Source organism: Culex pipiens, chromosome 2 (assembly GCF_016801865.2).
Source record: "Culex pipiens pallens isolate TS chromosome 2, TS_CPP_V2, whole genome shotgun sequence".
Taxonomy (NCBI): domain Eukaryota; kingdom Metazoa; phylum Arthropoda; class Insecta; order Diptera; family Culicidae; genus Culex; species Culex pipiens.
Window position 1 is genome coordinate 148721458 of NC_068938.1, and position 15270 is coordinate 148736727.

General features: G+C 36.3%; 1 protein-coding gene across 1 annotated transcript in view; it reads right to left on the bottom strand.

The window, feature by feature from the left end:
• Positions 1–1764: 1764 nt before the first annotated feature.
• Positions 1765–15270, bottom strand: part of LOC120425812 (poly(A) polymerase type 3-like) — a 34085-nt gene continuing 20579 nt past the window's right edge. The window contains exons 2-5 of the mRNA XM_052707017.1: positions 8695–9295; positions 4593–4729; positions 3759–4444; positions 1765–3692 (exon numbers count right to left, since the gene is read on the bottom strand). Coding sequence (XP_052562977.1) covers positions 4169–4444; positions 4593–4729; positions 8695–9295 — 1014 coding nt within the window. The 3' untranslated portion in view covers positions 1765–3692; positions 3759–4168. The remainder of the gene's footprint in view (positions 3693–3758; positions 4445–4592; positions 4730–8694; positions 9296–15270) is intronic.

The window sequence follows — 15270 nt, forward strand, 5'->3', positions numbered from 1 at the left end:
GGAGCTGTAATCTGACGTGATTAATTCTATCGAAACGCGATTCCGGTAATGCACCATTAACCCAAATAACAATCGCCTAAACTGATGATCGGGGTGCAATCGCTTTTTCCAACCTGTTTAATCCCAAAATCAATTAGAAATCTTATCGCAAACCAGCAAACGTTTCAAAATCCCGCCTCTGCCCGCCTCCCCTTCTAATCCCTGTGTGATTGCAAAACAATTGCAAGTCTAAGTTGAATTGTTTAATCCGGGGTCATTGCGAAAGGATTGCTGGCCGAGGCCGAGATTAATCGCACCTTAAATTAACTGGAACGAACGGCACTAAACGGAGACCACCCGGACTGTGGTCAACGCGCGGGATGGACAGACAGGACGAACGGAAGATTATGTAGCCATTTAATTATCTCGCTCCTTTCAGGGGTTTCGGATTGGATTTCCGTTGGCAGGGATCGTCTGGCTCGTTGGTGACCGTTGGTGGTGTAGCCACGTGGATTGACCAGAAATGAGAGTGGTCTCTTTGGTTATCGCGCGGTGATTCCACGCGCACACAGGACACAATTGTTGTGGCCGGAAAGGATAGGTCCAGCGATAGACGGACATTGGCCGCGGTGTGGTTGAACACTTGAAACGACCGTGGATGGGCCGCTTCTAGGTACTTGGGTCTTTTTGATAGGCAGAACTGCTTCCAAGTGAACATTCGTGTCCTTTTCTAAAGTTTAACGAAATTATATCTTGTTAACCAAAGTTAGAGAAATATGCATAACATCCCAATTATTAACTCTTTGGAAATAAGTTAGCAGAAAACTCGAGTATATATCACTTAAATGGTATAACTTGATACTGGGTTATCAGATTTGCAAATTTATAGACTCGTTCGGAAGGTAACATATCTAATCATCAGTCAGATGATGGATCCAGACAGGGTTTTCATACAAAAAAGTGAGCTCCAGCTTTTAAAGTACATATCACTTCAGTGCTCATAACCAGGATACCAGATCTTCAAGTTATGAAGTTATTTGAGTCAATTTAAGGCTAGCATCCGAATACATGAAATACAAATAACATTTGAACTGCTTGTCAAACAATTCAATTTCAATTCAGTTTTAGTGGTGAAAAAGCAAGTTACAATAAGTTAGTTCATTAAAGAGTTTTTGAGTTCGTTTGGGCTGTATATTAAATAATTTGTATTTGAGCTTTAAAAAAAACCTTTTGTACCATGTCCAAATAGCTGAGAAAATTATCTATGGGTAACCAAAGTTTTTGAATTGCGAGCCAAATTTTAAACTTTCCGGGACGTGTGGACTAAATCAAAGAAATAATTATATTCAACAAATGTGATAGTTTTTATTTTCATCGACGAAGTTAGATATAAAAGAAGTTTATCATTTTGATAAATTTTGAAAACTCCTAAGATTTATGTATATTGAAAAGGTATGTCAATGATAAATAAATAAAAAAACACAACTTCAACAAACGTGCAAAACATAATTAACATTTATACAATTAAATCTATTTTAATTTAAGTACTTAATACATTAAATATTGTTAAAAATTTTTCTCTAGAAACAATTTTATTGGCAAATCAATTTCAAACAAAGAATTCATTTTTTTAAACATGTGCAATGGCCACTGTTAAATGCATTTTTTATATTTCTCTTTTATGACAAATATTTGAGAAAATTAAACTAATCAATATAAAAACAACAACAACAATTGAATACCATTTAAATATCTCATAAATTAATGTTACGGATATCCTCCCGCATAAACGAGAACCTTAAAAGAACTTTTTGTTAAATAGTTTTGTCACCATTTCAGAGATCGTAACCACAATTTGAAAAATGGTAGCAAAACCTTAAAAATACCATATCGGAAATGGTACCCTACCATTTATCATAAAGTTCGACCATCTGAATTGAGGGTGGTTAGCAACGGTAACCTTAAAAATCTCCGAACAACGTTTCGTCAGATTACCATTTGTGTAATGGTAAAAATAAAGTTAATTTTCGCGTGGAAGCGACCTTTTTGCTCCGGTTTTTACTGTTTCAGAAATGGTTTTTAAATGGTATTTTAAGGTTTTTCTTACAATTTTTAAACCTTGCTGCTACTGTTTTACAAATGGTTCGTAAATGGTTTTTTCGGGTTTTTCTTGCTATTTTTACCGAGCGCTACTATTTTAGAAATAGTTTTCACATGGTTATTTAAGGTTAATTCTATAATTTTCTCCCAGTTCCACTATTTGAGAAATAGTTTTCAAATGGTTTTTAAAAGTTTTTCTAGCATTTTTTACCTACCTAATTTTTACAGAATTGTTCACTTTTTGACGGATGGTTCACACCAATAATATTAAAACGTTTTTGGCTTTAATTCTAGTTGATTGCCGATTCTGTTCGGTTGATCATACTGCCAAAGTCGTCCAAACCTGAAAAAAAAAGAAAAAAAAATCACAAAGTATCGAGCAGAATGTAACATTCAAATATGTGTACTTATCTGATGATTCAGATGATTTCCTTGATTAATGCCAATCGTGCGTTCGCTTCGATTTTGTTTTGTCGGTCGGCTGCCGCTGAATCCTCCATCACCAGCTGTTCCGTTGTTTCAAGTTCTCCACGGCGCTGAAATGATCAACAAGAAAAATATAAACAAAGTATCTGGTAAATCAAATGATTTGTTTGAAAATTATACCTGCGCACAAAACGTAGACAACAACCAGCCGCACAAACGTTTCACTTCAGACTGTTTTTGCCTGGCCTGCCTGGAACGAGTGCAGGTAACGAGCATAGCGAGAGAAGAGAAACGAGAGAGCGCGCAAGGCAGATTATTAATACTCTGGCTTGCGCTCTCTCTCATTTTTTTCTCTTGCTACGCTCGATACTTGCTCTCACAATTATGCGTTAAATCCGTTATTTTTAATATTATTATAATTAACTATATTAAAAAATGATTCGCTCAAACAATTGAAATAAAGTAACAAACATCAGAAACATGAGATGTTTAAAATTATTTATGAATTTCGAGCCTTTTTGTTCTTGTGCTCCTCAATTTGTTTGCTTTTTGGTTGATATAGATTCTGCCAATTAAAATTGGTAAACGTCGGATTGGCTTTCTTTGGAAGCTCGAAATGGGGGTAAGGGCCAAGTAAGTCAAGTGATGTCCACCTACCTTGGTACTTCAGCAACACGTTGCCGACAAACGTAAATATCCAATGAAACTGACGTAAATTTACCGAACAGGAAAAAAACTTTTACTCAGTTGAATCTTCAATCCGATGTAAATTTCAATAGCTTTTGTATGTCGATTTCATGAATGATTTTGAGTTTTTTTAACGATTAAATTTGAATATTCAACACTACAATGATTGATTGATATAAAAATTAAAATTCAAGATTTAACGGAGAGACAAAGTTACAAAAGAACAAAATAAAAAGATGCAATAACTATGTTTTCTACCTTTAAGAAATTGAAACTGCTAAACTTACTTGATTGAAAAATCCTTCAATGCTGTCATCATCCGACGCAAGTCACTGATTACCGATGCCCTCGATATGCTGGTGCTTGTGACGACCTTCGGTTGCTGCAAGTGCAGTTGAATCTGCTAATCGTCTTCACCTCCGGCCATCGCCACCGTTAAAAAAACATCCTGATCCGCTTCTTGAATCAGATTCCAATCGTCGTCTGATGTGACCCTGGTTCTAGAGATGGGAAATGAAAAAAAACAATAAAAAAAATAGAACTTTTGCAAAGCTTACACAATTAACATTTTCTGTCGACACTATCTCGCTGCTGTTCTGCCCCTCGTTCAGGTCAGTTACATGATGTTCCCGCATCGGTTTGGCTAGCAACCTGTACACCTCCTACCGTCGTCTCGAACAAAAAAAAATCTCATCGTCAGCAGGTCCAAATCCCGGAGCAGGAATGTTTTGATTCCATGTTGCTGATTTCGAAGAGACTCCAGCGTTTGGAGGCGGGAACGGCGGACCAGTCTGCATCGGGTTTGTGTTTGGATCCGTCCCCTGTATCAGCGTTTGCCCGGTGGCGGACCCTGTAAAATTTTCCCGGAGGAATCCCGACGCTGGGTTGCTGCGGTTGTGACGTGGGCATCCCGCTGGAAGCTTGCATTTACGACGCAACAAATGATTAGCATTGTTTTGCTAGAACTGGACAATTTTTATCCCCAGTGAAAAAATCGAGCAAACTTCTTGAGTAAACTCAGTGGACGCACAAGGTTACGGCTACATTTCGAAAACTTATGCGTGTTTAAAATCGGATTCCTGTTTTTTCTGAGCAGGTCGTTTGCGCATTTGCGACGGCGACGGAGTCGCTGGTTTTTGCGCTCCCGCTTGAGCAGGTTCGGGTCGAAGTACTGGTTAAGCTGCTTCCGCCGGAATTGCCGCGCCTCTATCTTCATGCCGTTGCGTGTCGTCTCGAGGACCTTGATGTGCACCTGAAAGAAAACAACTCGGTTAGAGACGCGTTTTTTTTTATCTGTAGAATGTTTGTGCACGGCATCGATAATGTTCTGGATGCTTTCGGTCAGGTCCACGTTCAGGTTCTCTGACCGCTCAAACTACAGCCACAGGAACCAGAGTGACCAGAGTGTTGTCTGCGCCCTCGCCGCCGTCGTCCTTTTGGTTTTGCTCCTGCTGCTCGAAGCACTTCGGGTTGACGTGGAAGGTCGAGTTTTGCTGCGGATATGCCGGCGTGATGATCGGCATCAGGTGCACGGAAAAAAAAGTGTGCGAGAAATCGTGAATTTCGATTCATGAATTCGTGAATAATTTTGTGCATGATTTCGTGATACCTTTCATGATTTCATGAATTTTATGCATGAAATCGTGCATAAAAATGCACGAATTTATGAATTTTATTCATGGCTGAAATATTTTTACGAATATTCATGAATTTTCCTTCATGAAATCATGCATATCACTATTCATGATTTCATGACTGATTTACATGAAGTCATGACTAAACTTCATGAATTCATGAAAAATATTCATGATTTTACGATTATTTATGCATGCGTAAATTTTACGCCGTAAAATTTTATTCGCGAATTTATGAATCATGTTTTTCATGATTTCATGAAAATTTACATGATTTCATGAATAAAATGCATGAATTCGTGCATAACATTCATGGGTTTATGAATTTTTATCCATGTTTATGACGAGTGATCTTGATCAATCAAGAACAGTTTCGCCCGAACTGTCAAGTTTGTTTTTCGCTTGCCAGTTCAGCCGCGTGTTTATTAGCCACGAAGTCAATCGCGTTGTGACTTGTCGCGTCGTGTTGTGTTTGCCGGTGAAAGTGACCGTGATTTGTGGACCCGGGATTTGGAGGTGCTGTCCATCGGAACCGGAAAAAGATTTGCGGCCGTTCCGTTGGAAATGGCAACGGAGCCAAGAGCTAGCAGGAGGATGACCAAGTTGCAGGAGGAGGACCGGGCGGCAGGAGGAGGACCGAGCGGCAGGAGGAGGACAGAGCGCGGGAGGAGGACCGGGCGGCAGGAGGAGTAACAAGGTGAGGACAATCTGCAAAAGACAGAACAGTTCCCGGTTTGTTCGCGTGTTTGTTTTGATTGCCGAATCAAGGGGAACATGGTCCATAAGACAGTTCCCGTGTTTTATCTCCGCGTGTGACAGTTTCTTGGTCGCGGACTCGTAGGGATTTCGGTTTTCTGTCAATTGCCGGGGCATTCTACGCGTGTGACAGACAGTGAGGTTTGTTTTGGTTTTGGAAACGAAAAAATCCCGTTTTTTATCGGTTCCCGTGGATGCGCTGAGTGACATTTCGGCGATTTGTTTTGAGCTAGAAATGTGGACATAGGTAAAGTATGTTAATAATTTTAATGATTTTAATATTGTAAGCATATTTTTTTTAGCATTTAACATATTTAAAGTATTTGAAGTTTATAACGTATTTAAATAATTTTAAGCAACTAAATTTTCTTAGGTATTTTAATTTTGTGAAGTATTTTAAGTTTTTTGAAATATTATTATTTTTAGGTATGTTATATATGCTAATGAATTAAGGTATTTTTATTTTTCCAGGTACGTTAATATTGTGACTTTTAAAAGTTTTTAACTATTTCAAGTATTTTTAATATTCAAAGTGTTTAAAGTTTTTTGAGAATTTCAATAATTTTAAGCATTTATTTTTTTCTAGGTATTTTAATATTGTGAGTATTTAAAATATTTTAAGTATTTGAAATATTTATTTTTTAAGTATGTTAAATATGCTAATGGTTTTAAGTTCATTCATTTTTGAAGTATTTTAATATTATATGTTTTTAAAGTTTTTAAGTATTTCAACGATTTGAAATAATTAAAGTATTTAAAGTTTGTTAGGTATTTGAATAATTTTAAGCATTTAATTTTTTCTAGGTATTTTAGTATTTTCAGTACTTTAAAAGTTTTAAGTATTTGAAATATTTCTTTTTTTATGTATGATTTTAAGTATTATCATTTTTCAGGTGTTTTAATATTCTATGTTTTTAAAGTTTTTAAGTATTTCAACGATTTGTATTTTAATAGTTTTAAGCATTTATTTTTTTCTAAGTATTTCAATGTTTTAAGGATTTCAAGTATTTTAAGCTTTTGAAAAATGATTTTTTAAATATGTTAATAATTTTAATATTTTAAGTAGTTTAAGTAGTTTAAGTATTTTAAGTATTTTAAGTATTTTAAGTATTTTAAGTATTTTAAGTATTTTAAGTATTTTAAGTATTTTAAGTATTTTAAGTATTTTAAGTATTTTAAGTATTTTAAGTATTTTAAGTATTTTAAGTATATGAAGTATTTTAAGTATTTTTAGTATTTTATTTTTTTTAAGTATTTTAAGTATTTTAAGTTTTTTAAGTATTTGAAGTATTTTAAGTATTTTAAGTATTTAAAGTATTAAAAGTATTTAAAATATTTAAAGTATTTAAAGTATATAAAGTTTTTAAAGTATTTAAAGTATTTAAAGTATTTAAAGTATTTTAAGTATTTTAAGTATTTTAAGTATTTTAAGTATTTTAAGTATTTTAAGTATTTTAAGTATTTTAAGTATTTTAAGTTTTTTTAAGTATTTTAAGTATTTTAAGTATTTTAAGTATTTTAAGTATTTTAAGTGTTTTAAGTGTTTTATTTATTTATTTATTTATTTTTGTCCCAAGTGACCACCGGTAACCGGTGACCTGTTCTGAAGTGGCCAGGTTGGGCCAGAGTACGTTGGCATCACTTAAAATGGCCAAAGATTTGAATTTCATGAATTTTGTTATGTCACATGTCAGGGTTCCTTGCACATTCCGAAATGTCCCCAGTAACCGGTGATCGGTTCCAAAGTGGCCAGATGGGGCCAGAGTACATTGGCATCACATAAAATGGCCACAGTTTTGAATTTCGTGAATTTTGATATGTCACAAGACAGGGTTCCTTGCACATTCCGAAATGTTCCCAGTGACCACCGGTAACCGGTGACCGGTTCCAAAATGGCCAGGTGGGGCCAGAGTACATCGGCATCACATACAATGGCCACAGTTTTAAATTTCATGAATTTTGATATGTCACAAGACAGGGTTCCTTGCACATTTCGAAATGCCCCCAGTGACCACCGGTAACCGGTGACCGGTTCCAAAGTGGCCGGATGGGGCCAGAGTACGTTGGCATCACATACAATGGCCACAGTTTTGAACTTCATGAATTTTGATGTGTCACATGACCGGGTTCCTTGCACATTTCGAAATGTCCCCAGTGACCACCGGTAACCGGTGACCTGTTCTGAAGTGGCCAGGTTGGGCCAGATTACATTGGCATCACATAAAATAGCCATAGTTTTAAATTTCATGAATTTTGATATGTCAAATGACAGGGTTCCTTGCACATTCCGAAATGTCCCCAGTTACCACCGGTAACCGGTGACCATAGTTGCCAGGTGGGGCCTGAGTACATTGGCATCACATAAAATGTCCTCCGTTTTTTCACAAAACAGGGTTCCTTGTCAATTCCGATATGTGCCCCCAGTGGCACGATATGGTAAATGTACAGAAAAAGTAATCCAGAAATTGTGAAAATCGTATCATGAAATCGTGAATATTACGAGTTTTACTTTACGATTTTTTGAACTATGCATATTGGGCACGAATAAACCAGGAGCCGTGAATAAATATGCATGATTAGACATGCCCGAATACACTCGTAAACGTGAATTTAATTCATGATTTCATAAAAAAAAATCACGAATTCATGAAATTTATTCATGATTTCATGAAGTTTATACATGATTTCACGAATTTTATTTACGCCTTCAAAAATAAATCATAAAAAATATTCCAGATCTCATGAATTTTGTGCACGAATTCATGCATAAAAATTCATGATTTCATGAATTTTATGCATGAAATCATGAATTTTTATTCACGAGGTATATTTTTTTGACCGTAATCATGAATTTTTAATCATGAAATCGTGAATATTTTTCACGACAGCATGCATCTATTTCATGAAATCATGAACATTATTCACGTTTACGAGTGAAATCGGTCATGGAAAGTCATGCATATTTATTCACGATTCCTGGATAATTCGTGCCCATTATGCATAGTTCAAAAATTCGTAAAGCAAAAATCGCGATATTCACGATTTCATGGTACGATTTGCATGATTTCCGGAACACTTTTTTTTCCGTGTGGAACCGGTCCTGCACGTTCACCAGCGGATAGCACACTTGAAAGCCCAGATTCACGGTGTCTGGCCACTTCAGGAAAACCGACTGGGGCCACTTCCAGCGCGAAAACACCATAAAGAACTTGTGCACCTGCGTGGCCGCGACGACATTCGGGAGCTGACACGTCCTGGCCATAAGCATAGCCCACGACACACCCCCAAAGTAACCCAAAGAGTTGGAGTAGATTCCATGCTCTGAAAACAGATAAATACAGTGAAAAGAAGAAAACCCAAATATTAATCGCCAGCCGAAAGTTGTCAATGTTGGGCATCAGCCGCAAGATCTCGTCCGTGGCGCGGCACCCGTTCAGACTGCGCACTAACTTGGGGTCCAGATTTTTCAGCAGCATATCGTCGCGCTGGTCAAAGTTGTGCGGAAGCTCCTTCAGCGCCAACCGCGCAAACAGCAAATCAATCTTGATGCCGTCAAAGTTCATCTTGACGACCGGCACAAGCGCCTCCTCGACGGCGCGGCTCCCCGTTACCTCGGGCAGTTTCTTCAGCAGCTCGAAGAACGACCCAAAGTAGTCCTGCCGTTCGATGTTGCGCGGCGTCACGCACAGCGCGTCTATATTCGTTAGGTTCCGCTAAACTGTCCAGAGTTTTGTTGCTGCCAGCCGATGCTGCGGCTGCGGCCGCCGCGGGCTCAACGAAAAAAATCCTATCAAAAAAAAACGTTGCCGGCACAGGGAAGATAAAAAATCAAAACAAACTTTCCTCCTCCAACGATCGTTGCACCAAATGCAACACCAAGTTGACAGTGTCATTTTGGATTTGAACTTGATTTTGAGTACCTCCAGCTGACCGTGTACTAATTTTTCAGTTCAACTGCGATTACATTTTTTTGGTAAACGTAGTCGAACTGAAAAATTCGTATGAAAAAGTGCGAAACGCATTAGCAATATGTGATTTTCAGTTACAGTGTACACCTCCCAACATAAACTGTGGTAATCTCCGGCAATTCCTCAAAATGATCAACTCACATTTTGCGTGTATCGTCCAGTTTTGACATTTCTCTCCTTCTTCGCAAACGTCCTCCCAGTCACGGCGTTCTGGAAGAGTTCTCACAGAGGTGGATATTCTAACAGCATTCTAGCAGAAATGTTCTACTATTTTTGCAGGATTCTGGCAGAACCAGCTGTGCTAGAATATTTCGTGACTGGGCTCACGCTGATTCATCTGTGAGCAACCGGCGCAACCAAAACAAACAACAACAACAAATCTGTCGTCGCAAGTCCTGTTTAAAAAAAGTTATGTTAAACAGGTTTAACAAAACTTTTAGTGAATTTCTGCTCGGAAACTAGGCTTCGTATTGGGTTTGTATTTTATATTTGGAGAACAGAGCGGCGGATCGTTTGCCTGGTGTGGCTTTCGATGCTGGTGTTTAATCGGTTCGATTTCAGTTGGCTGGATGGGAATAAAGGTGGTCAACCACGATTGGTCGGATTTGCAAGGAAAGTTGTTGCAGGGAGGACAGATGAACGCCGATAGCGGATTTTTAATGGTTTATTTGGACTATTGCTTTGTTTGTACCATTTTTGCATCATGGAAGATCCAAACATTGGGCCGCTGTCGGGAATCGCCTGCGTTTTAAAGCACGGCAAACGGGTTGCTTCCATTTGTGGGGAAACTGGCCGAATGGGTGCTCCACCTGGATCAAGAAAAGATTTGCAGGGACAAAGAATTTTTCTGGTTTTACTTCCACCGCGCATTGCTAAATGGTGGTATCAACGTGGTGCTTGCTCTCTCCTGGCCGAGGCCGAGGTAATCTTATTTTTCAGCCCATCCAAAATGTTTACTGTCCCCATCCGAAAAAAATCAGGTTTTTGATTGTGTGATTGGGTGCCGCTTGTGGAAAATCTCTTCGGATAGTTCGGATAGGGCTCGTGCATAAACAACGTGGCTACGTGACTACCAAAATTCAAATTCGAGATTCTTCAAATGATTGGAAAGATTTTTCAAGAAAGTGCACCCCGTATTGTTAACATCACATTATTTTTATTTTTTGCATTATGGGCGCCAAAATGGGGATTACGCTCCGAGGCACAATTTTTATTCAAAATAATAATAAAACCTGGTTGAATTTGGTGAAACATATTACAAAATCATTACAATATTTCAAACAGATATATAATATCGCGTATTGAAGTTAACCATTTGAACTTTAAAATAACCTTTTGATTTAGGATAACTATTTCAGTAAACATCCACAAAAAGTTTTTCAAAGTCATTCAGAAAAAAATCACCATTACAAACTTTTTAAAAACCCTAATAATAACGGTAACTATTTGACAAATAATCATCCAAGTCCGCCAGTTGAACCATTTGAATTTTAAAATTACTTTATGATTTAGGGTAACCATTTCAGAAAACATCCAGAAATAGTTGTTCAAAGTTATCAAGAAAATTGTTGACCATTATGAACATTAAAATAACTCTATTACGTATGGTAACCATTTAACAAATAGTTATCGAGGTCCGCCAAATAACATTATTACAAATGGTGACCATATTTCATAAGGTTTTTTTAAGTTCCACACTGCAATCGATATAGTTTTCGTTTATCCGGGCTCCCGGATAAAAAATTACCATTTGATTACCATATTGGATCATACAATGACACTTTGAGAAATGGTAACTATTTGTGAAATCGTTTTTCAATTTCCCAAAATTAAAATTGAACTATATTAAACTATTTGTGAACTGTTTGATTTAAAGTTACTTTTTGCCAAATAGTACTTAAACCATTTATTTACCATACAACAAACAGTTTTTTGACGAAAATAGTACTGAGTTTTTTAAGGTTACCATTGCTAACCACCCTTATGCCAGATGGTTAAACCATTTGTGAGATAGTAAAAATTCATGCCAACCATATAAATACCATTTCTAAAATAGTAGTCAAACATTTTTGGAAATGGTAGTAACAATATAGTTTAAAGTTCAATTACCATATGAAAAAAAGTTTTTATATGGTACTTTTTTATGCGGGCTAGCCTTTTCAAAGTTTTATCTCAAAAACTGAAAAAATAATCAAAAAATCTTTAAAAATAAAATAAAATATTTCAAGGAGCTACTAAGCAAACTACAATTTTGGACAATTTTATCTTCTTTGGACTTTACCAAAACGATGTTAAAGTTAGAATGAATTCAAGAATGTATTTCAAAAGCTGTTAAAACGAACTAAACATTAAATATTTGCAAATTAAAAAATGTTTCAAAAGTTAACTGCAAAATTTGCAATCTTTTTGCTTAAAACAAATCCCTGTAAATTAGTTTCTATGAAAAATTCTCGCCTTTGGGTCCAAAAAACAAACAAATTTAAAAAAAAAATGAAAAGGGTAGTTTATAACAAGCATTTGAAATGGGTCCGCGGGAAATTAAAAATGGTCCTGCGTGCCATACTTCAATATTTTCAAATCTTCGAATAAAACAATTTTCTATATTTCAAAACCAAAGCCAAGTGCTTTATTACATTTTTTTACAAATTAAAACCAAACAAAAGTCATGTGATGTCATTTGATCAGAATGTCAATTCTCAAGATAAATATTTTCAAATATTTGCATACCATTTCTGTATGGACAGCTGCCAAAATTGCAGAAACTTTTTTATGGACGCCCCCAAAAAATGCAGAAAAGCAATTCCCAAAAAAATATCAGCCAAATCAAAAAATTAAAAATAAATTTATGAAAGTGTTTTTTTGCCCAGATAATATTTGAATCACTCATGTTTAAAAAAAAGTAAAAACTCAAAGATATTAATTTTTACCTGTTTATTATACCTAATTACAAAACTATTTATGTTCATTAGCTCTTTTAAGGAAAAAAGCTTTGTTTGATTAAATAAATATCACAAAACATGTTAACTTTATTGAATTAAACTGTTTAAAGAACTCTTCATGTTTGAAAAAATGCAAAAACTTACACAAATATTGCTGAACTATAGCGATGGAAAAATCCAAAAAATATGATAATAAGTCGACTCTTTGTCGAATTATTTAGATAAATTTGGAATTAGAGACTTAAAAATATGTTAACTGTATCGTATTTACACCATACAAATTTCACTTTGCTTATGACTTACACGTTTAAAAACATTCATAAACCGTGATTTCGCTGCCGTCGTGTTAACTTGTCGCACGTGCATTTTGGACCAAATTGAGATAAGAACGCCATTTTGTGCAGCTAACAATGCCTCACCTTTTGACCTTCACAGATCTCCAAAATTCGATTCCAATCCTGAGATATTCAATAAAAACCGAAAAAACTCCGTGCTCTCCGTGTTGTCGCTCTTCATATGAAAGAAGTTTCAATCTTGTCGTGCTGTCTTGTCACTCCCTGAAAATTGATGTAAGTGCGACAATTGGCCAAAGGGATATCAGGTCAGAACGCGTTTGACGCATGTACAAGTTAGACTACTGTAAACATTTGTAATTATAACTCGTGACTCGAGCAACCAACTTCAACCAAATTTTGGGATAATGCAGAGAATGGTCAGCCAAACAAAACGTGTTTGTTATTGTTTACATTGCGTGCTTAATTTTTCGTTTATTCAAGGTCAAACATTAAAACGCGTTTTTCTCGGAACGTCGAAATGGCGGGTGCGACATGATAGCACGACGACGTCGATTTGCTGAATCTAATATATAACAGTAATGTAACTGTTCAACATTTGCATAATATCAATGATTTTTAATTCAGTTTTTGGTTTCTTTTTTCCGACCTGTGGTTCTAACATACAAATATGAGGTTAAGTTGATTGAAATGCATTCATTTGATCAAACATGTAAAATTAAACCGAGACCGGTGGTATAGGGGTAAGCGTGATTACCTCTCACTCATTTGGCCTGGGTTCGATCCCAGATGGTCCAAGTGTAGGAGTCGTCTCCCTGGGTCCTGTCTCAGTGGAGTCGCTGGTAAACCGTTGTACTCTCAATCCAAAGGTCGTTAGTTCGAATCCCGGGGTGGATGGAAGCTAAGGTGTAAAAAGAGGTTTGCAATTGCCTCAACAATCAAGCTTTGGACACCTAGTTTTGAGTAGGAATCTCGCAATCGAGAACGCCAAGGCAATGGTGTAGAGCGAACAATTTATTTATTTATTTTTTTACAGTGTATTTTGAATAGCTTACAACCGATTTAACAACTGTTTTCAATGAAAATTTAAATTTTATTTGTAATTATTTTCTGCCCCCTGATTTTTAATAAAAAATACAGATTCATGGTAATTATATGACGCTCAAATTACTCATAACTCCCAAAAGCTCTTTTAAATAAGCTTACTCATCCTCTTTGAAACAGTTTTGTTTTCTAAAATGATTGCTCAACCACAACCGATGACTCAAACCATTAATCAATCGTAAAAACTAAATTTATGACAAATATCTGCCCCAATTGGGTCAAATTTACACCATATATGACCGGAGAAATCCGATCGCTTTACCACAAAATTTGCCTAATCCCTCATTATGCAGCCGCCAGACCAGAATAATATTTCACAATTTAGAGAAGTCGCGTTCGTGACGGTTGTCACTGACCACGAGGCTGGATTAATATGGATTGCTTGCACGCCGTTTGAGTGCGTTGGTTTTTTGTAAGGGTTTTGATTTAACCATTTAATTTGAATAAAAAACGAACATACTCGTCCCGCGTTGAATCCATTGGGAATGGGTAAAGGCCTTCCCCAAACCAATCCCCTGGCGCTAGCCAAGATCCAGAAAGAGAATAACGCCCCTGGGGGAGATGTTCCCCAGGTGTTGCCACAGGGAGGGGGGAAAGGATGAGGGGATTTTTCATAAATATTAATCAAAACTGCTGCCGCCGCCATGTGGCGAAGAAGGCTGCAAGGCGGCGAGAAACAAATGTGTGCTGCTCAAATCGATAGGTTTTGAACGGTTTTTTGTGTGGGAGAGAAAAACGTACATGGTTTTCAAAGTGGGAAAAGAGTTACATATTCATTCGACGGTTGAAGCAAAGGGAAGTGATGCCAGAAGTTGTTTTAAAAAATATTTTCTCCAGAATAATATTTAACAATTCATAGATATATTATGAAGGAAAAACATCCATGCACAACATATTTGCATTTGATGATGGGACTGCTAGTTGCCTAGATTTTATCATTTATTTATGAATTTTTTTTTTTTGTTATTATCACATAAGGTGGAAGATGGTGTTCCTCACTTTTGGGGCAATGACTGCCAATGATGGTTCTGAATTCAGGGTCCAAAAATAATAAATTGTGAAATGAAAAAATAATCACTTTATGTAAAATGCTTCTACAAACAATACAAAGAAAACCATTTTTTATTTGAAACATTCTGAATCAAGATTTGAATGATTCTCTAAAAAAAAATGGCCGCCATATGGCCGATCGGGAATGATGTCTTTCAGAGCCTTAAAAAGTCTACATTTTTAACTGACAATATGTTGGAAAGTATTTGTATGATTTTCAATGATAAAAAAATGTATTAATGAAATTTGTTCTGCTCTGTTCAATAACGAAATTTTCTGAACCCTTCTAAAATATTTTTTTCAGAAATGGACACTCTTTGACACTCATACTAAA